General features: G+C 38.6%; 1 protein-coding gene across 1 annotated transcript in view; it reads right to left on the reverse strand.

Moving 5' to 3' along the window:
* Nucleotides 1–23,806, reverse strand: part of LOC134541830 (putative uncharacterized protein DDB_G0271606) — a 61,638-nt gene that overhangs the window by 32,035 nt on the left and 5,797 nt on the right. The window contains exons 2-8 of the mRNA XM_063385525.1: nt 20,100–20,283; nt 17,127–17,297; nt 15,238–15,450; nt 11,726–11,854; nt 10,864–10,951; nt 8,472–8,611; nt 2,673–2,849 (exon numbers count right to left, since the gene is read on the reverse strand). Of these exons, the coding sequence (XP_063241595.1) occupies nt 2,673–2,849; nt 8,472–8,611; nt 10,864–10,951; nt 11,726–11,854; nt 15,238–15,450; nt 17,127–17,297; nt 20,100–20,283 (1,102 nt within the window). The remainder of the gene's footprint in view (nt 1–2,672; nt 2,850–8,471; nt 8,612–10,863; nt 10,952–11,725; nt 11,855–15,237; nt 15,451–17,126; nt 17,298–20,099; nt 20,284–23,806) is intronic.

Consider the following 23,806-nt stretch of genomic DNA (forward strand, 5'->3'; position numbering starts at 1 on the left):
GAAAATTCAGAGACTGCAAAACAGACGAAAAGCTGAAGTTCAACTGACTGAGCAAAATAGTTGCCAAATATCCAACAGTTTTAAGTGGGAAGGAAGGATGGAGAATATTTCCAAAAAAACCACAATAAATTAATGCAAAAGGGAGAGAAGAGTTATCGCCAGTTAATTAGTTGACTACCTTCCTTCATATATAGTTTCATGCCTTGCCTTATTGTAAATGTTTCATTTTGAAATGATAATCATAACTGGCACTGTAATTAAATACATATTTACATTCCTAGCAAATTTCAATTTTTGAACAACTGACACCACCCTAAAGTCACTTGGTTCCGTTACATTGCCGAAGGATATCGGAATGTTTCGAAAAAACTTCCAAAAAAGAGGTTTTTACATACAGTGCAACAACAATACACTTAAGTTTGCCTTACCATATCAGTTTTACTGAGCTATACCCGAGCTCTTCGTTTAAGAAATTTGCAGGACAGGAGCTCCTCTATTAGTCAATGTATGAAATACTGGACAACTTCGTAGTGTTTGTGAATTGTTCCCTTAAAATTTAGTTTTTTTTTATTTTGGTAGTACAGGACATTGTTATCTTGTATTACATACAACTAGGAAGACTCCTTGGTATTTTCTTTTTTCAATGACTACAGTTACGGTAGAAATTTATCTCTTGACAACCAACAACAAAGAGGATAAAAATATACCAGAAACGAATTAGATGAGAATGCAGATGGCAACGAATTGTAAGAGATTTAAGATAAGAATAATGAAGAATGTAAATGAGGTGTACCATAATACAGACAGAAGTTTTAAACTTTCGCAGTAAAATATGTATATATATATATACCAAATTTTAAAAAATGGCTTAGGAATTTTGTTTCCTCCCGCAGAAAAAGCTGACAAATTTGGGCCAAATTACAAAATAAAAGTAGTAACATACAGATATATTAAAAAAATAAAGATATTGTAACAAACTCTTCAGCCAAATTTCTCTGGTTACCATCTTTATCATGCAGCTACATAGACTGAAAACAACGAATGTCTTTTGTAGACATGCTTCAAACCGTTGCACAACATGCTTTATACACACCCAGGTAGACCATGCGTGAAGTCATGATTCCTGCCTGTTAAACTATTATCTAAAATTACAAGTCACATAAAAGACAAAACTTGCAGGTTAACTTTAAAAAAAATGTGTGAACTGTACATGCAAAAAAAGTAGGGAATGCAAAACAAACATACAGTAAGTAAAAATATTAACTGAAAGAAAAATAAAACATTTTGAGACCTATTTTAACACATCACCTTGAAATTCATAAGAAAAAAACATAATTTGTGTTTTTCTTGACCTAGTTACAGTGAGGGTGACGAAATAAAATGGCAAACAGAGAGAGAGAGAGAGAGAGAGAGAGAGTAGTAATTGGGCCACACTATTTAAGACATTATGATGCTGTACACATCAAAATGACCAGGTTCAATGTGAAGAGAGCACATTTTCCCCCAAGACTGGCAGTAACTTGCCTGTCAGCAATCTTCACTGTTTGCTGTGTTCTGAACACAAAGATGTCTGATGGCACCCTCATAACTAAACACTGATTAACACTGACCTGTATTCTTCAAGAAGATAACTTTTATCATCATTGAAAATCACATACAGAATTTTAATTCCAATTTTTATTTTAAAAAGCGACCAAGGTCAACTCTGCATCATCTGTATAAAACATAATAAATAAATGTACAAATGTTGGGGGGAGCATGGATCTTAAAAAAAGTTGGGGGAGAAAATTGTGCCCCATGATTACTACTGTCTTCCACTTTTCTTAAGTAGCCAACCTAGTGACGATTAAAACACCTTGCTCAGCTCACACACAATTTTAGCAGAACTATGTTCAAGGTGGCCTAAAGGTCTTCAACACAAAGATCACAGCAAGAGGTGTGTCACAAACCGCAGACATTGGAGAGTTGATCCCAGTCGCGGCAGGAGTCTTTCTGCAATCGGGGCAGGCAATGCTTGCAACTGTACTGTATACTATAGTATACCATGTGTCTTACACTCAAAACTAACTAAAGCAAAGCAAATTGAAGCTCACTCACTGCTTCATCGCAAAAACATTGCAGTGCCTTGTCATCACACCAGCGACAGGTCTTGACAAATACCACATTATTTTACACATTCACATACAGTAGAATCTTGATTAACCGAGGTTCCATTTTATCTGAGCCGACCTAGAGCGCCATTCCCGGCAAAGACTGTCAACACGTTTGCTTGAAAACCTAGAAAATTATTTTGATAAAAATTAACCTCAATGATGCAGTTTACCGGTAAAGCAAATCATGACGTGACATGAAAGAATTTACACTGAACAATATTTGGAAAAAATTTTACACAGAAAATAGTTACCAATGGGCCAATTGAAAACCATGACGATTTTCAAATTATATACTTGTCATTCGAGATTTCGCTTATTTGAGGTTGCTGTTGTGCATATTAACTCGGTTGATCGAGACACTACTGTATTTAAATGGACAGTGAACAGTTCCTCCAAAGTCTTAATTTTAACGTTTGTTCGGGACTTAAAAAAAAATATCATATTCCAGTACTTGGTGAGGTAGGGCCTAGGTGCACACTTGCGGGCAGAGATTCGTGCCCCCTCCCCCAACACACGAACCTGTATGGGGCTCAGGAACTGCGCAGCCTGTCCCGTGCCTAGCATGGCGGTCGTGGGAGTCTGAGTGGTGATCAGCTGTTGGGGCTGGGACACGACGTAGCCGGCCGACTGCTGGGGGCCGCCTCCTCCTCCCTTCATCCCGCCGCCGCTCCCTCCCACCGCCTTACTCCCCATCACCTGCAGCGAGCCAGTCCACGGTCTACCGCCGTCCCCGCTCGTCCCGCACGCCGGCGCCTCGCGGCGACCTCCCTCCACCGAGCAGCACCGCAACAGTGTCACATCTGCCTCGCTCCACGTGTTCGACCCGATGCTCGCAATGATCCAGCAAATACCCGGGATCGTTTCAGTTTTCATTTTATTAAATCAGCAATACCTAACCTTTAGAATTCACCAGAGAAGATTTTTGATGTGGTCGAACATCCGAGAAAGTGTTTGGAAAAAACATCAAGGCTCCGAAGCCAGCCAATAAAATAGGTAATACTTACTAAATTGTTTGATAATTACAAAGCCAAGAATGTAGTCAAGTTACAAACAACTTTGTGTCAAGTCATTTAAAACTTTAAGTGTAGGTGATATCTTAAATTAAGCATGTATACCTCCATAAAGAAATTACACAATTTTTCGTACAAGAACAGTAGATATGCATGAAGATAAATGAGCATTGGAAATATAGACTGTAATAAGTAAACAGGAAGAAAAAAAATTCTTATACTGTATGCACTTTTGATGCCAAATTGATTTTATCAAGTTTAAGACAATACAGCTTTTAAGAACTTTCAAATAGGCTAATACTGTAGGCTATCCTTATCATTTCTACCTTAACTTTACCAAATATTTACAAAATAAGTTTAAATAGAGCAAGAGTACTAGATCATTCAGTTTGACTCTTAATGTATGTCTCAGGCTTTGCAATTATCCAGCAATTGGAAGCAATGAATTATGTAAGCAAATGTGCACACTGTAGCTGTTAGTCCACAGAAAATCAACAACTTTGATGAACGAGTTCTTGCTTCTGCTGATGGGAGGGAATGCAAAGCAGGTTGGAATCAACGTGTGAAACTACCTAAGCTAAACCATACTGAATAATCTTTTCAAGCCACACTGTGAGCAAAGGTGCACCTGACATTAACTTGTAAGTGAAGGTTTGTGTCGCAAGGTTCTACGTACTGCCAGTGCTATAGATTAGGAAACTACAAGTGCTGCATTCACCATTACCAACAAGTAGTTAGCTGGAGACCTCACGCCGGCAATGTCTCATCTCCAAAACGGAGGATGAAAACTTCTCTAGTCTCGGCGCACCAAAACTTAAATTCCTGGCCAGCGAACCATCTTCCAACCCACCCAAGGTCTGGCCACACATTTCAGGACCTTATCAATGCTGAGAGCTATCCGGGCCCTGGATGAAACGACAACAGAGATGGATGCAGATGTTCACACTCCAGGTGTCCAAGCTCCAGAACCGGGAGAGGACTTATTTTTGTTTACTTTTTTCTCTGGCACAGTCATAATCCTAGACAGTTCTAGAGCATATTTTCTAACTGAAAGACACTACATTTTTGTTGCATGATTTTTCACTAACCATTCCATAATAGTATATAAATTTGTAATCTTTATATTGATTTTGCAACTTTTTACATGGAGTACATAATATTTTATAAGTTTTTAAAGCAGTGACTGCTTCCGTTAAAGAAACGTGCAGCATGCATCCCCAAAGCTTTCTACATGGTAGTGTGAATTGTTAAGTAAAATTTGTAAATTTTTAAGATGTATATTTCTTAATTATTAGCATCTTTAACACTTTGTGATATATCATCATTTGAATAGTTTCTTCACTAGCATCTGTAATGTTGTCTAGGTCTTACGTAAGTAGACATTCTTATTAAAATTAATTTTATCACAAACAATAGTCAAAATCAGCTTGACTTCTTTTCCAAGCATTGTGATCTCGCACTCTTCTCATATAAATCTTATTCAAAGTCTATCACTGAAACCATGGGCATAATTCAAGGAGGGAACGGAGGGGGAGGGGCCTACCCCCCTGGAATTAACAAGCCCCTTACTGTGGGGGCCTGTTCGCACTTGTACAATTGTGACTATGAAAAGGGTTTATAAACATAATAGAATCAAAACAATATTTAATGGAAAACTTTCTGTAAATTTAAAATTTTCTGCCCTTATTGCACAAAAAGCACCATATCCAGAGATGACGTGTTGGTTAACCCCATGCGCAAAGCTCTCAGGCCCACCCTTGATAATTTTCGCTGGGGTTCCCCTTGTGAAGCCTACATATTTGCACCCCCTGATAAAAACAGCACAAAGAAACGAGACTTAGGGAAGACTGCTACAGCTAAATAGCCCTTGGCCAGCTCGCAAGCATCCAAATAGGTTTCAATATGTTTACATGCTCTTTGATTGTGGCATGGAAAGCCAGGCACAAAGCAGTGTGTACGCCTATCCTATCTGCCGGGATCCATTCACTGACCGGACGGCTCCGGAACCCAAAGGGCCCCTGAAAAGTGTCACCAGACCTTCAAGAACATGCAAGAATAAAATCCACCGTGTTAAAGCTTCTGCCAACTCCACTATGCTGTTGAAAACCCCCAACAGCCATCAACAAGTATGTATGTAGTGTTATCATCATAACTTCCTTAAAAGATAATAAAACAAAACTGTTTGTTAACAAATCAAATAATTTATCTACAAAAAAAATTCACAAATAACACACATCTATGTCAGCCAATAATTACCCAACACTAATGCAAGCACTACTACTGAAAGCACTATAACAGTTTAAAACACAAACCTAACTAAAACCACAAACTAACTAATCATTGACAATAAAATTCAAAATTCTGAATAAAAATTTAAAAATCTACTAGGAATAGCATGGTACAAGGCACAATTAATTTTCTCAAAATTAATATATCAGGAAACAAATCAGTACCGTAAAAAATATAACACATTATACAAAGACAATGTTTAAATACTGTGTTTATCTTTACAAATAATTTAAAAATACTATTACACTTTCAAGATATTAAAATTCTGAATTGAATATTTATATAGGCCTAATTACATGTGCAATTTTAAAATGGATTTCTGTTCACAATGTATTAGTTTTTTTTAAATTTTCTAATCACTAATTAATTTCTCTAAATTCAACAGAACTGTATGAAAATTATAGACTATAAATAAATTTCAGATCGTTTTATAGCTACAACATGATCATTAATTTTTTTTAATGATGTAGGTGATTCATACTTGAAGAATATGCAAGTACTAAATGGAAATGACTTATCAATTCCTAATTATGTAGGAAAAAAAAAGGAAATTTAAGGTATAAATATGCTTCGCTAAAATCATTTCTTTTCTTTTACAGACATTTTGGTACTTTCCAGTACATACTTATTTACCATTTATACATCATAATCATAAGCAACTAAAATATATGCAATTCATTTCATGAACTCAAATACCAAAAATGTTATGAAACTACAGCTGTAAAGGCATTTTTTAAAAACATTAAACAAAGAAAAATGAGTGACGATCGCAAGCATCAGTGCTCAACTATGTAGACATTCTGGCAGCACTAATGTTCACATTTTCCACAGATATTTACATTTTCAAACAATTATATTTTTTTAGTTAAGAATAATCTATTAGTAACTAGCTGACCCGACAGACATCTTATCATTCAATTCAAACTGGAATACTATACTAATAATAATTATTTATATTGTTGTATATTTTGATATTGTATATGTTTGTAATTTTTTATTATCTCTATAACATATTTTTTATTGTAATGCTTGTTGATACACAACATTGTTAGTTTTATTTCCTGGCACGTAAATAAATAATGCTAATGGTTTACAGACACGGGAACAGGCGACATACAGTTGGCTTTGTGAATAATATGGATTTTCAAGATTAATGCCACAAACACTTAATGACTACCCTTGCAATTTATTTATTGACATTGCAAATGCAAGCCGCACTGGAAATTGTAACCGTTGAAAGTCGAATGGCATGTCGTTCGGAATCATAGGGATGCATGGAATCAAAACGTCTTCGCCTTTATACTTCCCTTTAAAATCTTGGCTTCGATGACGTTCATTAATTTCTTCACCGCAAGCTGAGACGGGGCTGGTTCATGTTTCGTAACATTATGATTACCAATCCGATTTTTAATTGCAGATTATGAGGTGGTAATCCGGGCAATTCCAGGGAATTTAATAATTCCGTTGGATAGTTGACATCATCATCTTGGTAAGTAACGGAATCAACCGATTTGTATGTCATCAATTCGCCAGCTATCTTACTTTGAATTTGAAAATTCATTTCATTGACATCAACTTTTTTGCAGCCAATATAACACGTTCACTTAACCAAACATGATTTTTGTCATTTTCAGCAATGTTTGGGAAAACCATCTCGATGAGTTTGGTTTCTGACTCAGTAAAGTGACAAAAATTTGCAGGGAATGTAATGTATCCAGACGATGTGTAAACAGGAATTTTTCCATTACCAATATCGAACAGTTGTTTGGAAAATACTTCACCAGATTCATCATTTTGCAATACGACTCGCATATTCATATTTAATTTCAGTGTCTTGACGTATTTACATAAAATGGAAGACTTCAAACATGCATTAAGTTCGTCGGCTGGCGTTGATCAAGGCATTACTGGCAATGTTTGTCGAAAATCACCTGCCAATAGAATCATCGCTCCACCAAACCAGTTTTGGTTGTTTAGTAAATCTTTCATTGTGCTGTCTAATTCCTCCAAAGATTTTTTGGGTGCCATCGTGCATTCATCCCAAACGATTAATCCGCTTTGCTGCAACACTTTGGCCATCGCAGAATTCCTCGAAAGGTTGCAAGTTGGAGTTACATTAACTTGCATGTTCAACGGCAATTTGAGTGCTAAATGAGCTGTTCGACCGCCTTCCAAAGAGCAAAGAGTATATAATGCTGAGGCTAAGGTTACATTAAATAAATTTATAATAAAGGTAGTCATTAAGTTTTCTTAAATTTTCTAAGTTTCTGCGCAATTTTCTTAATTTTATTAATGTAAGAACCTTCTACGAAGTATTAGAAAACATTAAAAAAAAAGATGAATGAAATCGGTAAAACCGTTCTCAAGTTAAAGCATGACCAGGAGAAATAGGGGTTCATTTTTATATATACATATATAGATATTTACAAAGTACTCAAAATCAAGGATTTTTTTTTTTCAAATGCTTGGATTTAATTTATATTAAATTTGTTTTAAGGGAGATTAATATTGGTAGGTATAGAGTGGAGACCAAGGACAAGATATTATGGTGAATTGTGATAAAACCAAAATAATACTGTATAACACCAACATGAAAGTATAATTATGGCATTAAGTAGCATTTAACCAAAACTTAATTCAAATCATAAAAAAGTAATCTTTCAATGTTTGAAATTTAAAGACTGTCATTATTTCTGGAAAAAATTTGTACCCAAGTGCATGCATCAGAAAAATTAATTTAATTTGTTTTGTTGTGCAGCTCTTACTGAATCACTTTCAATCCACTAATGCTTGGTAATTTTTTTTTATTGTCCTTAGTATTAATAAATCTAATTTAAGTGATGTCAAGGCATAAAATGTTTTTCAAGCTGCGTGCTACAGCAGACTGTTGTTAAAATCAAGGAAACCAAGATGGCGTGTATCGGTATCCAAACAGGTGGCTTCGCAGGCACTTTCAGCCCAACCACAAGACCCCACGTCACGTCGCCGGCGGGAACGGGGCAGAGGGGGGGCAACCCACCTTCTGCATGTCCGAGGGCTTGGCCCCGGCCGCAGAGTGCGCCGGCAGGATGTTCTGCGGGTTGCTGATCACGCCGAGCTGGCTGATCACCAGCGTCTGGTTGGTGGTCGTCGGGATTGCAGCGTAGCCCGGGAACGAAGCTTTCCAGGGGGAAAAAAAACACCCACACCTCTTTAAAACACCCTTGCGTAGCCGTTTCATGCTAGTTATTACACGTAACATGAGAGGGTGCTGCATCTGGTCATTACTGGCAGTTCCCAGAATATACGACTTTTGAATACATATACTGTATAGAAGTCGCGAGTGGATAGGATTTACCCTACGTTTTTCAGGAGCGTGTGATGAGCAGCTTGGGAACTTCACCGCTGCAGTGCGCTGCCGTAACGCCCTGTATCGTCTTAGTTGTTATTTACACGTTAGAGCGCAGCACTGTCGCCCGCTGTCATTCCCCAAACCCCCCACCTATCATTCACTGCAGCTCAAGGTCGTTCAAACGGAGGGGGAAGGGCTGTTTGAAGAGTTCGACACTTGTCCGCTAGGGACCACCACAAGTCGATGCCCTAGAGATGGTGGCGATTGCGGCGGTGAATTAACCAACTACCTCAAACCGTATTAGAAATTTTAACCTGGGCTGGCGACTTCTATACAGTATATATATTCAAAGATACGACGTAATCCGAGTTGGGGACGATGTGAAGGGCAAAAAAATACTTTTACAATTGAGAATGGGATCGCCAGTTTATAATAATCCCGTTTATGCACCAGTGCATCCTGATCAGTGGCAGCTAGTAAGCAAAATACTTTGAAAGGAGGGGGAGAGCAGAAATCGACACCCGTATTAAAAAGATAATTTGATATCTTTATTGTGAAAACATGACTATTTTATGTAAATATTGTGCTCATTATATTGTAACGGCCTAAAATACTGTAGGATACCAGGGAAAGCTTTTTTTGTTTTTTAATAGCTAGCCAGACGATCAGGAACAGCGGGATACGATGAGGAAATGACAAACGCAGCAGGAAACATTGAAGGACAGGTGAAGCGGGAGTTGAGGGGGAATGTTTGCTAACATAGCATAACACGGCCACGGAAACAAACAGGGGGATTGCCGCGCGCTCAGCGGGCGCGACCTTGATCACAGCGCAGTGAAACTCGGTCATAGGCACAGGGAAGGAGGGGGAGTGTGTAATGACGTCAGAAGCGGCGCCGAAGCGGAACTGTTTATGTTTTAATAAACAGATGCAAACAGGGTCAAAACGGGCTTCTTATACGGGGAGATTTTATTCGAGAAGTCAGAGTCACAGAGTCAGTTGGAAGCCACGCTACTCCGCCGCCGAGACGACATGACGACTGGTGAGTGACCAGTCACGATGCGACGATGGTTTAACACTAGACTGCAGCACAACGGCCTTATGCCCACGTAGCTGGTAATATTTGATATTTCTCTCATTTCAAAAACTAAGAATACACAGTTTAACAATAACACGATAGAAATTAGGAATAATAAATTAATTTAAAACCGTCACGTAACTTGGGAGAAATTAGTCTGCAACAGTTGGTAACAAATGAATAACGAAAGAGGTTAAGAAAAAGCTCTAGGAAATGGCCGACAGCACGGTTTATTTATTAACGACAGTATCCCTGACAGGAACGACTATGGTTCAGTAATTATGTGTAATTTATGTGTGATAAATAGAATGTTATAAATTGTAATTATAAAGACACAGAAAGTAGAGGGTTATATATGTGTTGAATAGACTGTTAGTTGAAACTGCGGAAATAAACATGTTTTTGTGGAAACGTTCACCCTTAACCTCTTTATTTAAAATGTTTTGCAATTAGGGACTCGTCACCCTACCTTAAGGATGATAAAGGAAAAACTCGAGTGGTGGAACCGCCCCCAGAACCTGATACTCATGACAGGGCCGTCACGATTTCAGGAACACAGACGATCCCGGTAGATTCACTTCCATTCCCTTTCCCCATCATCCTTCACGATTCATTTCATTATCATCATTTCACGTACATATTCCCTTCATTTCCATCTTTACGGTCGACACAGATAAGTGTGAGTCGACGGCCGTAACAGTATTAGTATATTCTACTACCACTATGTTAAAAATTTTTGTAGAGGGAAGTAATTGATGGACGACTCAGAATACCAAGTCTACTTTCTGCAGTAAAGTTAACAAGACGGCCTCCATTTAACGATCAAAAACAATTTGGTTTTCTAATAAATGTCTGAAAATTAATAACACACGTGTGAAATATTCAACACGTGTTTTTTTTTCAACAAACATCACATTCTCACTCTGAACCGGAATTAGTGTACTGCTTCGGACGTGACTTGGAAGTCTAGGCAAAAAGTGGTGCAATGGAGCAAGAACTTACTCGGTTGCCCCTGTAGCACAGACTTCTGCGTGGCGATCATCTGCTGAGGTATCTGGTTGGGCTGGAACGGCTTGCCCGCGGTGATCACCTATGACACACCCACCGAACATAGTCGCCAACGAACCCGAGCACTTTCATTGAACATTGCTTATATGTGCACACCTCTACAAATACTTGGTGACCCAATTTTGGAAATTACCTTTTCATACAATTTTCATACAACTTTTATTAAGACAAAATTTAAAATGAGAAAATGTAATATTAAATAGATCTAAAACTCCAAGAAACTTGCCTACATTTATGTTAATGTGCAATTAAAAAACAAACCGAGAAGTAAAAAACCAAAAATAAAATAAAATAAAAAGACTGCTGGATTCAGTTGTTACTTTTTTAACTTTCAGTAATTACATTTACTTTACAAGTTCAAAGTAAGACAGTAAAAAACACCTTTTTGTTTTAAATATGAGACGCTTGTTATGAAAAACCGATTCCAAAGAATTTAACATATATAATGTAATCACTTGGCCAGAGATTTGCGAATTGTACTATGCATGTGTTGTTTTCTGCCACGTGGGAAACAAAAAAACATTAAAATACCAGCATTTATCCATTATTTTACACACTATCAGTTTTTAATTTATTAAGGAGTATTAGTGACATTTTAAGGTATTTTGAGGGTCCTCAATCAATTAAAAGATAAATTTCGGACTTTTTTAAGGATACTGAGGAGGCGTGCGAACTCTGGTCGTTATTTTTCCCAAACGTCTTGACTCGCAAATTCAAACCAGAAAAGGCGATCCACTCCAAGCTACAGAGGTGCGTCTCCTGCAGGAACGCGGAGACTAAGATGCGGCCCACTCACGTGGATGGAGGAGGGGTTCATGCCCGCCGGGTGCAGCTGCAGGTTGCCGGGCATCAGCAGCTGGCCCTGCGTGTTGTACAGCTGCTGCAGGTACGTGGGGTTCTGGAGAGGCTGCTGGATCACTTGCACCTGCCACAGACGTGCGCTCGGGGTCAATGGCAACATCTTTAACGCAGAGGTGCCCCCCCCCCCCCCCAAAAACTATGAATCACCCCCCCCTAACCTAATGATGCCCCCCCCCCCCCCCGAAATTTGTTATGTTATTTTATCAATGATTTACTCAATTATTTTATAATATTATACTTTTTTAGTACTATATTTTATCACATTTTGCATTATTTTAAACTTAATTTTTTTATAATAATTTTGGTGTTATCAGGTAATATTTCCATCCTGAACTGACAGATAACTGCTTCTGTTGAGGAAAGTGCGGGGTTGCCAATTTTATTTACAAGATCCCTTTCAATTATCAAAGCACCAGAAACGTATTTTCACATTAGAAGCTATAATTATGTAAATAATGTATACATTTTTTTTGTCTTTTAACCATCCCCCCCCCCCCCCTGAAATTTTAATGATGCAGTCTGCGTCGTTACCCCCCCTTGTGGGCACCCCTGTTTAACGGCTAGGCCCGGGCGAATCAAAACTAATTATTTTACTCTCTTTTATCTCATATATATTTGTTCTTTGATTATTAAAAAAAAGTAGCATCGGTCGGCGAGTGCAGTAATAATAGGTATGTTACAATTTTGACTAAAAAATTATCTCATATAAACGATTGTATAAAAAGTCAACTGCTTTTATTTAGTATTCAATGGAAAAAAATTGTAATTTTCAATTAACTCCATCTTTGTATTATACAAAATAATGATAATTCAGTGATGATAATTAAATTCAATTAATAAAAGTATGCAATTTTTTCATCAATGTTTTCTTATGCCGTTATCACAGAAAATCATTGTCCGTAAACCGACTTTACAGACAACCCCCTTTTTGAATAAGGATAGCAAACTTTCGTGGCCACTGTCTGGAGTTGCCTGGCCTCCGGGTTCAAGCTATGATAGAGACAAAAGTAGTTACGACTGCTACCCTGAAGATGGGTGACTGCAAGGTTGACCAAAACGCCAGAAGTCAAGCAACTTCAAATTGTGATACTTATACCATGAAAGAAAAAAAAACTGGTTATTCAAAGTACTATGAAGCTGTTGCATAACACCTTGTACAAAGTTCAAAATTGAGGTATAAAGTAACAAATTCATACAAATAGTATCGCTTCGTAAACTAAAAAACCAGAACCAAATCCTTGAAAACTAATCTGAAAAGCAATAGATACTAAAAAATAGATCATACAACCACTTAAAGCACTGTGAAAGTTTCATGTACTTCACTATAAATAACGACTGTTTTATTTAAACATTACATACGTGCTATGAGGTGCTACAATCAATGGAAAAACAGTACTAAATAATATATATATATAATATATATATAATCACAACCAACACACACAGCTGCGGAATGACCACAGTTCATACTCTATACTGCCACTATTTTGCAGAAACAGTACTGATGCAGACATACTTTGCCGTACCAAAACTGCGATGCATTACTGTTGGAACATGCGCTATGACAACAAGTAGCCGGTGGCATTCACTCGACCTTGACAGCGAGGTGAGAAGGCGGGTGCGAGCCATGCTAAGTAGGTCGGACCCACCCATCCGCAGCTTCCTCGTGGCGAGAAAGGAGAAAGGAGGAGAAAACTTGGCTGCATACCAACAACATGGACTCCCGAGATTAACGAGCTAATCTGACCTCCACAGGGTCCCCTGCTAATTCCAAGTCATTCCCGTATAAAAGTTTGGGTTTAAAAGAGATACTTTACGAAGCCCTACTTCAAATCTAATTTCAGCCTTTTTGTGCCATTAAAATAAATGATGATATGAGGTTAATTAACTTGTAGCAATGCATAAACTGAATTTGAAAATACTGTAAATGGGCTTCCATGCATCAATTAGACCTTCAAAACCAAACTACTTGAACACTTCTCTATACTTATCGTTGAGTTTCCCCCACTTTTTCCATGGTTTTCGTGAAGATATGAAGAGTCAAAAAAAAGGATACCTACTTATCATAAGAATTTTATTTAGTGTATATTATTTAATAATTGGGATACAACACAACAGCAGCCTACGGATTGCATAAATTTTATTTTTACTGCAACAGAATTTATGAGCACGATTTTAAAGTCTACAAAATACTCTTAAGCACAAAAAATTTTATTTTGTACAATTATCAGAAACACAAAGGGAGAATCTGATTGCAATACCAAACAGCAAATAAGGAAGTCTTTGTGTTCTGACGTCTTGTTATTTTCCATCCAAGGTCCTGTTACACTTCAAGGCCAAGAACACACGGGGTTAACAGTCTAGCAATCCTGGACATAAACAAAATTCCCTGATTGTACGCTTCAGCTGTAGAGGACACTCGCATAGCCACGGCCTTCAATGATCAACACTAGTCGTCGGGAAGATGGCCGCTACTCTGGTCATAGCGAGATTGCTCTATGTTTGAATAGTCAGAGTGCTCTGGTGGCTGTGACTAAAGTCCAAAAACCAACACAACCTTCCATGGGTATTCTCGTAGAGTGAATATCAACAAATCTCTTGTGACTTGCAGGTATGAATCATTAAAGGCAAAACTATTACAATGCTGAAATTGAAAAGAGTTGCCATTACGCTAAATTTTATCGCAACCTACATAAACGAAAATAAACTTAATTTAGAAGCCACCTACCTATTTTGAACATAGAACTTTTAATAGGACACTTACATTTAGAAAGCACTTTCCTTCATTTGCTAACTAAGTGTGAAGCAGAACCTGGACTCATTCTTTCATTCCCTGTTAACAGGCAATGTTAAGTATTTGTAGACCTTATCCTACATGAAAGATGAGTTCCAAAAAAATGCCTCACCTTTCAGTTTTGAGCTGCATACATCTTGTATGCGAAACTTTTGGGGTCTGCTGTTAAGATTACCACAATGCAGCACTGATGAATAAAGGAACAAGTTTCTTATAAGAATGTGCATGTGTTGTTTTGAGTACCATTTGTAAAAAAAGGATCAGCAGGCCTTGTTTTGCACGAGCCAGTGGCGTAGCCAGGATTTGTGTATGGGGGGGGGGGGGGGGTGTTAAGAAGCATGGCCCGCCCCCCGTATTAAAGCGAGGGGTCGTCCGGGGGGTCCTCCCACGGGAAAATTTTGGTTTTTAAGGTGTAAAAAATAGTGCTATTTTAGCAGTTTTCGGTATTCTTAAATTTAAATATTGTAATGGTAAAATATTTATTAATTTTAATATGAAATTTGTTTGAGTGATGAATAAGAAATTAAAGATTTGGTGCTGGGAGGGGGGGGTTTAACCCCTAAACCCCCCCCCCCCAGCTACGCCCCTGGCACGAGCTGAATCAAGACAGCGGTTCACGGACAGCGACGCCCGGCGCGGAGGGAGACACTCACCCGCCCGTGGCCCCAGTCGTTGACCTGCTGCAGCTGGGAGTGCGGCACGCCCGCGACGTGCGGCGTGGGGGGAGGCACGGGGTGCTGCATGGGCGGGTGGAGGGTGGACATGGTGGTGATGGTGGTGGTGGCCGCCTGCGACGCCTGCATGGGCGCCGGCGCTATCACCGGCGGGTTCTGCATCGTCTGCTGCTGCATCGACACCGCCACCTGCTGCCGGGGGGGGGCCACACCGCACCCTCGCTCCGTCAGGCTGTCCTCGCTTCCCCCCCCCCCCTTTACACACACACTTTTGCCGCCATACCAACGTGTAACTACACAGTGGAGCCCCGCCAGTCCAAACCCCATTAATCCGAGAATACAACTCATCCTAATGAGCTTAGGGTGAAAAGTATTTCGGTAAGAACATGGGAAATTTTTCGCATCTTAAAAATTACTCTCTGATGTCTCGGCCCATCAACATTTTTAGTGATTTAATGTTATGTAAAAATTGTCACATGCTGTGTTACATGATAACTAAGTAAATTGCTTATAGATATGTATCGAGACAAGTTGAGGTCTCGTAATATTTTTTTTCTTTGTGATTTTTTCTTCAAGTGTCTGCAAGTCTCATGACTCTGCACTTCTCATTTGGTAGAGCTGGGCTTTGTTAAGACAGTGCTGCATGCGTGTGGGCGCTAGAGTGCTCTACGAGTTAGGTGCAGCCATTTCTCTGTGTCAGCGCGGGAGGTGGTCGGCTAGGCACGCCACCTGTTGGACATGTTGTTGTCGTTGGAAGCGCAGTGCAACAGTAGCGAGTGAACTGCTGGGACTAAGGCATGTTGAACCCAAAAAAGAATGTTCGGAAGTGCGCGGGAGTGCGCCATCATGAAACTGTGTCCAATGACAAGACTCTCGTTCGACCTGTGTTATTTTTATGTGATATTCTATTTGCATGTCACACACAGGTTATTTTCAAGATGCTCAGCCAAGTAATGTGGCAGATAAGACTATTATATCAAGCTGTTACGTTGAAACATTTAATTATAATTATTTTTTGTTGTCCAGTTTGCGTGAGAAACGGAATCAACCCTTCAGAGCCCTAGTAGTTGCTAGGGAAAAATTGGGCAACAGTATTCAATGTTTTAATACTCAGCGATACCGGTTGAAGTAATTTCATGGTTACCGCTGAAATCTCCCAGTTTCCCTATGCCCGACAAGAAGACTGTAGCGTTCAGAGGAGATACTTCGCTAGAAGCACTGGCGAGCATCGCACATAATCATCCTGCCTATCCACTTCAAATACACCCCTGACTTGGCAGGCCCCTTTGAATACCTTCTACTGTATTACAAAGTGTCGTAAGACGAATAAAAGTGCTATCACTATTACAGTTAGGGCCGGCGCGTCTATATAGGCGAACTAAGCAACCGCCTAGGGCGCCAAGTAGCTGGGGGCGGCGCGGCACGACACATAACAGCTGATATAATATGTTTAACGATTATTGAAACTAGATGAAAATGGATTTTGTAACAGTTTGGAATGTTTATATTGATATAAGTAATTATTTGAAGTCCACGGTGACCTGTTTATGATTTGTAATAAGTAAAAAAGTTAAAAAAAAAAAAAAAAACACACACACACAGAAGCTTACTTACATTTGATTATTGACAAAATCTTAGACTTACATGATGTATTTTGAGGCAAGGAAAATTTTTTTTGGGGTGTCCGGAAGGAAGGCGAGGGTGCATTAAGGTTTTTCGCCTAGGGCGCCAATTTACCTTGCACCGGCCCTGATTACAGTAGATATCGTGAGTCGTAGAGATGACGAGACGAGGGACTGACAAGCGTGATATGAATGCGTGGGAGAGAGAGGTAGACGGCGGGGAGGGGAGGGGAAGGCATCCCTCACCTGCTGCTGCAGCTGCTGGGCCATGCTGGACGTGGGCACCACGCACTGGGCCGCCCCCGAGGACACCACCGCCACGCCCCCCGTCTGCTGGTGGTGCTGCGTCGCCTGCTGCTGCACGCCCACCACCGCGTGCTGCGCGCCCGCTTGCTGCCCGTCGTGCGACATCTGCACCTGCGCACAGTCTCCTCCTCTGCAGGGCCGCCCGCTCCTCCCCCGCTAGGACAACCTCGTCCGCTGCCGTCCAAGTTACACTGCCGTACCTTCCCTTCCAGCACCCGAGGCGGCAAGCAATCCTGTGAGAAATTATGAACACACGCAGGGCCGCAACAGGGGGGGGGGGGGGGGGGGGCAAGCGGGTCACACATCTCGGGCGCAAAGCTGTGGGGGGCGCCGAAATCGCTTGCATTGTAATTCCTAACCTACTACAACTGGTAACACGTGTTTTTTTTGTTTTTTTAACTCGCATGCCAGGAATGTCTAATCATCTGATTTACAATACAACGTCTCAACATAGCAGCACCATTTTTTTCCGTGGGAGGGCCCCTCCCCCCCCCCTCCCCTCCCTTCCCCCCAGCTTTATTGGTGTGGTATGAGCAAAAAAAGAGGAGGGGGGGGGGGGACGCATGAATCCATTCATTCCCCGGGTGCCGGAGACTCTAGTTGCGGCCCTGAACACATGCAACTGCAAAGCATCTGCGCATTGCTGGGACCGGTGTCTGCTCTGAACTTTGGTAGACCCCGCGTCATTTACTTTTTGCACGATCCTGTATTTTGAACTAACCCCCCAGAGAAAAGAGGGGAATTCAGCGCCATTCTTCTGAAATTTCAGAAAATAAAACTCTTTTTTTAAGCCAAACTAGAAATTATTATATTTTGATGATGGGCTTGTTAATTTATTTTAGGAATCTTTTTCATACAGTTATAAAAATTATAATTAATTATGTTAATGTTGCATAATGTAAATGGGTATTAAATTTAACGCAATATACTTTAAATTACAAGCGTGTCAGTGATATAGTGCCAGCGGGGGCAATTGCCCAGCTAACCCGGCTCTGGGGCTGCACCTGCCGAGACCCAGAGTATTATTACTACTCGCTGACAAAATCAACATAAACTATCCCGAACTGTAAGAGAAACTTGACATTCGGGAGTTACGTTTCCAATATTGACCTAACCGCGGGGTTGTACTGAGGTGGGTTAGGGAATTCAGTGGGTAACTATTTCTTCTTCAACTGTAAGACCTACAAACTTAAAATTTTGCAGGTGTTTTCCTTATATTATGTTAGCATCCACTAAGAACTATTTTATGGAAATCAACTCACAAGAGTCTGGAATGGGGTGGGTATTGAACTTACAAAATTTTATTGTTAGGTTTTATTTATTTTATATATATACACACACACAGACACACACACACACAATGAGCAGTGTGAAAGTGTTCTGCCTGTAGTTTTCCGTAGCGAAGCATAGGCACATCAGCTGGTTTAAGTGACGAGAGAATTTTCTTATTCATTCAATTTTTTTTTTATTGTGTAATATTCTGTATCGTATACATATTTATGCATTTCCTTTTGTCATTTTTGGTATTCTATGCTGAACAAACACACTGAAATCATTTAAGTCCGTTATTTCTGTCCAAATTAGTTACTTCCCTTGCTACAAATTTTCAAATTTCACAACAAAAAATTATTACAGTGTGCAGCAGAATCTGAAAGGTGAAATATCAATCTCCCCATTAACTGCTGAATGGCCTTAATGACTGTTGCATGTTTCCTTAATAGAACCAGCAAGCACATCTGCCTCCTTTTCTTCCCAACTATTCTAAATATACTACTCCATACTTCTACCTCCGTCACTTACTCTAGACTGGAGTAGTGCATGCTAATGAAGGAAGGTCAGACTTTGTGAGTGCAACTCGGTGAATATGTATAACCTTGCAAATACATACACATGGCCACTGCAGATATAAGTACAGCCGTACGATGACATATTTAAGAAAAATTTGCATTATTTCCTCGTGTAAATATATTTGGAGCCAAGCTACTTATATGAGAGAACTCCAGTACAAACTGACACAAAAATGTTTCTATAGTTTGCCAGTACAAATCAAATTGCGTCATATTAAGACACTTATGAGTAGCCAACTAACAAGCCATAACTACGTGAGTAAAATTTAAGTTTTTGTGTACACATTCAGGTGATTAATGCTGACACAAAACACGCAATAAAACAAGCCAAAATCAGCCGATGTCACATGTAAAATGTATAGACAGCACAGACAATGCCATGGAAGAATTCACAATCACACCAAAAACACAAAACAGTCTATGGTTTGTTTGTCTGTATTTTACTGTTTTTGTTGCAACTGTGTGTCTGTTGCTGTGATACTGTTCCGACCTTAATCTTCCATTGAATTCTCGTTCAGGAAAAAAAATACCCTGTTGTGAACTTGCAAGCTAGATTTTGTCATCGAGGTTTCTTTATAAATCGAGGAACATTCAGAGAACGTATTCAAAGAGACCTACTGCAAAAGCCAGCTTGTGTAAAACGCAGGGGCGTAGGAACCGGAAGGGGGGGGGGACAGGGGGGATGTGTCCCCCTGAACTTTTTGGGTGGAGGGGACTGTCCCCCCCCCCCCAACTTTCTAGACCGTGATATTTTTATTTTATAACATTATTCTGCCCAACTTTATTTGTAATTTCTTCACTCATCAAATTGTATCTTAAGGAAACAATAATAATTTTAACATCGACGTATCCAATGGTTGGATACAAAAACTGCTTAAAAAGTGATATTTTGCACTTTTAAAATCAAACATTTTCCAGTGGAGGACCACCCTCGGACCCCCCCGTCTTAGTAAGAGGGGAATGGGTTTACATGACATCAGAATCGTTGTTTGCCCCCCCCCCCCCCCAACTTTATGAACACAGCTACGCCAATGGTAGAACGCAGGGGTTGTTGCAGTGCACGGACCTGTATCTGCTGAACGCTCTGCTCCACCACGGCGCCCTGCTGCTGCTGCTGCTGCTTGCTGCCGGCGTCGCTCATGTCCCAGCCGTCGCCCTCCAACACGACCAGAGGCTCCGCCCCTCGCCCCCGCGACTGCTGCTCCCGACTGGCCTGCAGGGCGATGCCCAGCAGCTCCTCCTGCCACAAGCTGCGACACACACACGCCCGCCGTTAGCCGTCAGTCCGGAGCCCCACGACCCCCACCAGCTTTCACGATGCTCGACACTGTGTGCAGAGCTTCAGATACACTCACACTATTTGAAAACTGCCCAAAAAAATAAAACAGTGATCATTTCTTAGCCATATATGGTTACCATAAGTGGATTTAGAGGGGGCATGGACAGTGGCGTAGCCAGGATTTGTGTATGGGGGGGTGTTAAGAACACCCCCCCCCCCCCCCATCGCCGTATTAAAGCGGTGGGTCCGGGGGTCCTCCCGCGGGGAAAATTTGGCTTTTTAAGGTGTAAAATAGTGCTATTTTAGCAGTTTTTGGTACTAAAATTTAAATATTGTAATGGTAAAAATTTATTAATTTTAATATGAAATTTGTTTGAGTGATGAATAAAAAATTAATTAAAGATTTGGTGCTGGGGGGGGGGGTGTTTGAACCCCGAACCCCCCCCCCCCCTTCTACGTCACTGGGCATGGGGGCACGTGTTGTTAATATAAATTGATGGGGCTATTACTTTTCAAAATTTCTGACTCACTTAAGTCGATACCTACCACCCAAAACCCTCCCGTCTGCTTCCATGCCCATCATCACCTACGAATGGCCCCTCCTAAAATACAATATTACTGGGTCAGCCCCAGTGCTAGAAATCCTTCAAAGAGCATTAACGTTGTCCCACTTTCTGCATTATTTTTTGTTCCTCCTCAGCCAATGGGCCTCCCACCCCTGGGTACTGCATTTTTGTGTTTTTTGCATTCTGATGGGTCAACTGCCCTGACTTAACCCTACCAGCTGAAAATAAGTTTCACTTCAAAAATGTTTAAGGAGATTCACAGTGTTGATTTTACTGTTATAATATAAGCTCATCAATACCAAACCTGAAAATTTCTTTCTGTAAAAAAAAAAACATTAAATAATATCCCAAACTAATACAAAATTTAACACAATTTATAAGTTATACTTCTTTAGACGTGATATGAAAAATGATAAAGAGTTCATTTTTACAATGCGCGCAGAGCATGCAACAAAAATTGACAAGATGAAAAAAGGCTAAATACAAATTATACATGTGCTTTCAAATCATCATTTTAGTGGTCGATACTGAATACTGGTCTATATAAATATATATTTAAATTTATATATATTATATATATATAGTGAATATTAGTGATAGAAATTGTGTTTATAAACAAGTATATTTATATAAGTGAAGTTATGTTCCCGTATGTATATTTTTTGCATCAAAAATTATCCCATTATTATTTTTAAAATAATTAAAATTAATCAATTAGAATAAAAATTCAGCATACATATGGATTTTTATTATTAATTTAAAATAACTACATTATTATACTAAATTAAATTATAATTTTATAAACATGTTTATATTGATATTGTATACTGAGTATTTATTTTATTTACACTTTATTAAAACATTTTGCCCAATTCTGTTCTTGTAACTGGGCTACTGCAGCTGGCAAGGAGTCATTTAACATCCTTCCCCTCCCCTACCCCTCTCATCAGTTCCCAATTCCAATTTTCCTGCAACATCTCACAATTTCTTCATAAATCTCCTGGCCTTCCTAGCCCCTGACATCCATCCATCCAACTTATTGCAATCTCTCCCTGTCCTCACCAGAATGAGACATAACAGACACGTAAATAAACATGCATGAGACTGCCTGTAAAAATGTTACCAGGACAGTAATTCAGAGCTTGGTAAACAGTATTAACGAATATAAACTAGTTCATAAAGTTTCTAATTGTAATGAAAAAATGCATTCAGCTTAAAAATTTATATATATATATATATATATATATATATAATTTTTGTATGTGAAAAGAGTTCTCAAAATTGAATACAGCTGCTTAATAAGTTTTTTTTTTTTTTAATTGTCACTGTTGGTGAAGCAGAACATTGTCTGACTTTTTTTTCCATCCTAATATTACCTAAGTCTATTCAAAATTAGTGGCTTAAAAATTCTTACTGGATTAACTGTTCTGAGGTAATAAGCTTACTTTACGAATCCAGAAACCATATACAAACACTGTAGCTAACCCATGTCTAAAATGTCACACAACCTAGAATAAGATAGTTTTTTAAGGTTCAGCCATATTATATATATACATATATATATACATATATATATATATACATATACATATACATATACATATATATACATATACATATACATATACATATATATACATATACATATACATATACATATACATATACATATACATATACATATACATATACATACACATATACATATACATATACATATACATATACATATACATACACATATACATATATATACATATATATATAAGACCTATAATAACTGGACATATAATTATTATTATAGTTTAAGAAGCTATTATCCAAATCTATATAAAATTTTCTAAAAATATAAAACCATGCATATAATGATTGTCCCCCTTAAATGAATGTGATTATAGCAGCATTGTAATACATACAGTTTTAATCATCTTTGCATTACATTAACTGTTTAATGTTTTGACTTGTGCATCATTTATAGGGACTACTTGGTAACTCTTGCTGTTTTACGAAAAATAAAAATCTGCAAGTAAGTTACTGTGAGGTTAACATCCCTCAATAGGCTATGTCTCAATGAAATGAATGCACAAACATTATAATATATATATATATATATATATATATATAACTCTCAGCCTGCTTATTTTATTGTATAAAAATTTAAAAACAGATGGTTAATGAGGGGTGTCCTTTGAGTCTGTGATCACTGACTTCAAAGCTCATATGGAAAGACAAAGGGGATGGTTATGTTAAAATTCCACATTTCTTTCCTTTCTAGTACTAATGTAGGTAAACCAAAACTAATCTTTTGATACACTTACCACAACGTACTTGATTTTATTTGAAATTTATCTGTGTTTCTGAAGTAAAGAGCTACAGTTAGTCAATAATGAGGTAATAAAAAAAATTTATTTCCTCAGCAAATTTTTTTATAATAAACAGTGCTCTAACCAAAATAAAGGTTGTGCATATTTCAGAATCCTTGAATAATCAAATGTTGGTCTTAATGTCCATAAATGTAACTACATAATTTACTTAATTTTAATAAGAAAAGCTAACCTTATTACAAAAAATTCAAAACAATTAATTAAAAATAATGTGTAGGCCTATTGCCAAGAACCAACAGACCAACTTCTTACATTTTTATACATACTGATTTTTCTCAATGTAAAGGCATAAATGTTTCCTTCAGCATTATTTTACACATATTTTTTTGTAAAGTGTTACTACCTCCAACTATTTCAATAAAATAATTTTGCTACAGTAACAAAATTTGCATTGGTTGTACAATTTCATTAAATTAAAAATATTTCAGATCCTCAGTGTTTTATAAATATCCACTTTTTCATTCAAGTTATAAACTTTTGAATAAACCTAAAAAAGATTTTTTTTTGTTTCAACTTTGTTAAATGTATACCTTGGTCGCTGCAT

The sequence above is a fragment of the Bacillus rossius genome (genome assembly GCF_032445375.1).
Source record: "Bacillus rossius redtenbacheri isolate Brsri chromosome 4 unlocalized genomic scaffold, Brsri_v3 Brsri_v3_scf4_2, whole genome shotgun sequence".
NCBI classification, from domain to species: domain Eukaryota; kingdom Metazoa; phylum Arthropoda; class Insecta; order Phasmatodea; family Bacillidae; genus Bacillus; species Bacillus rossius.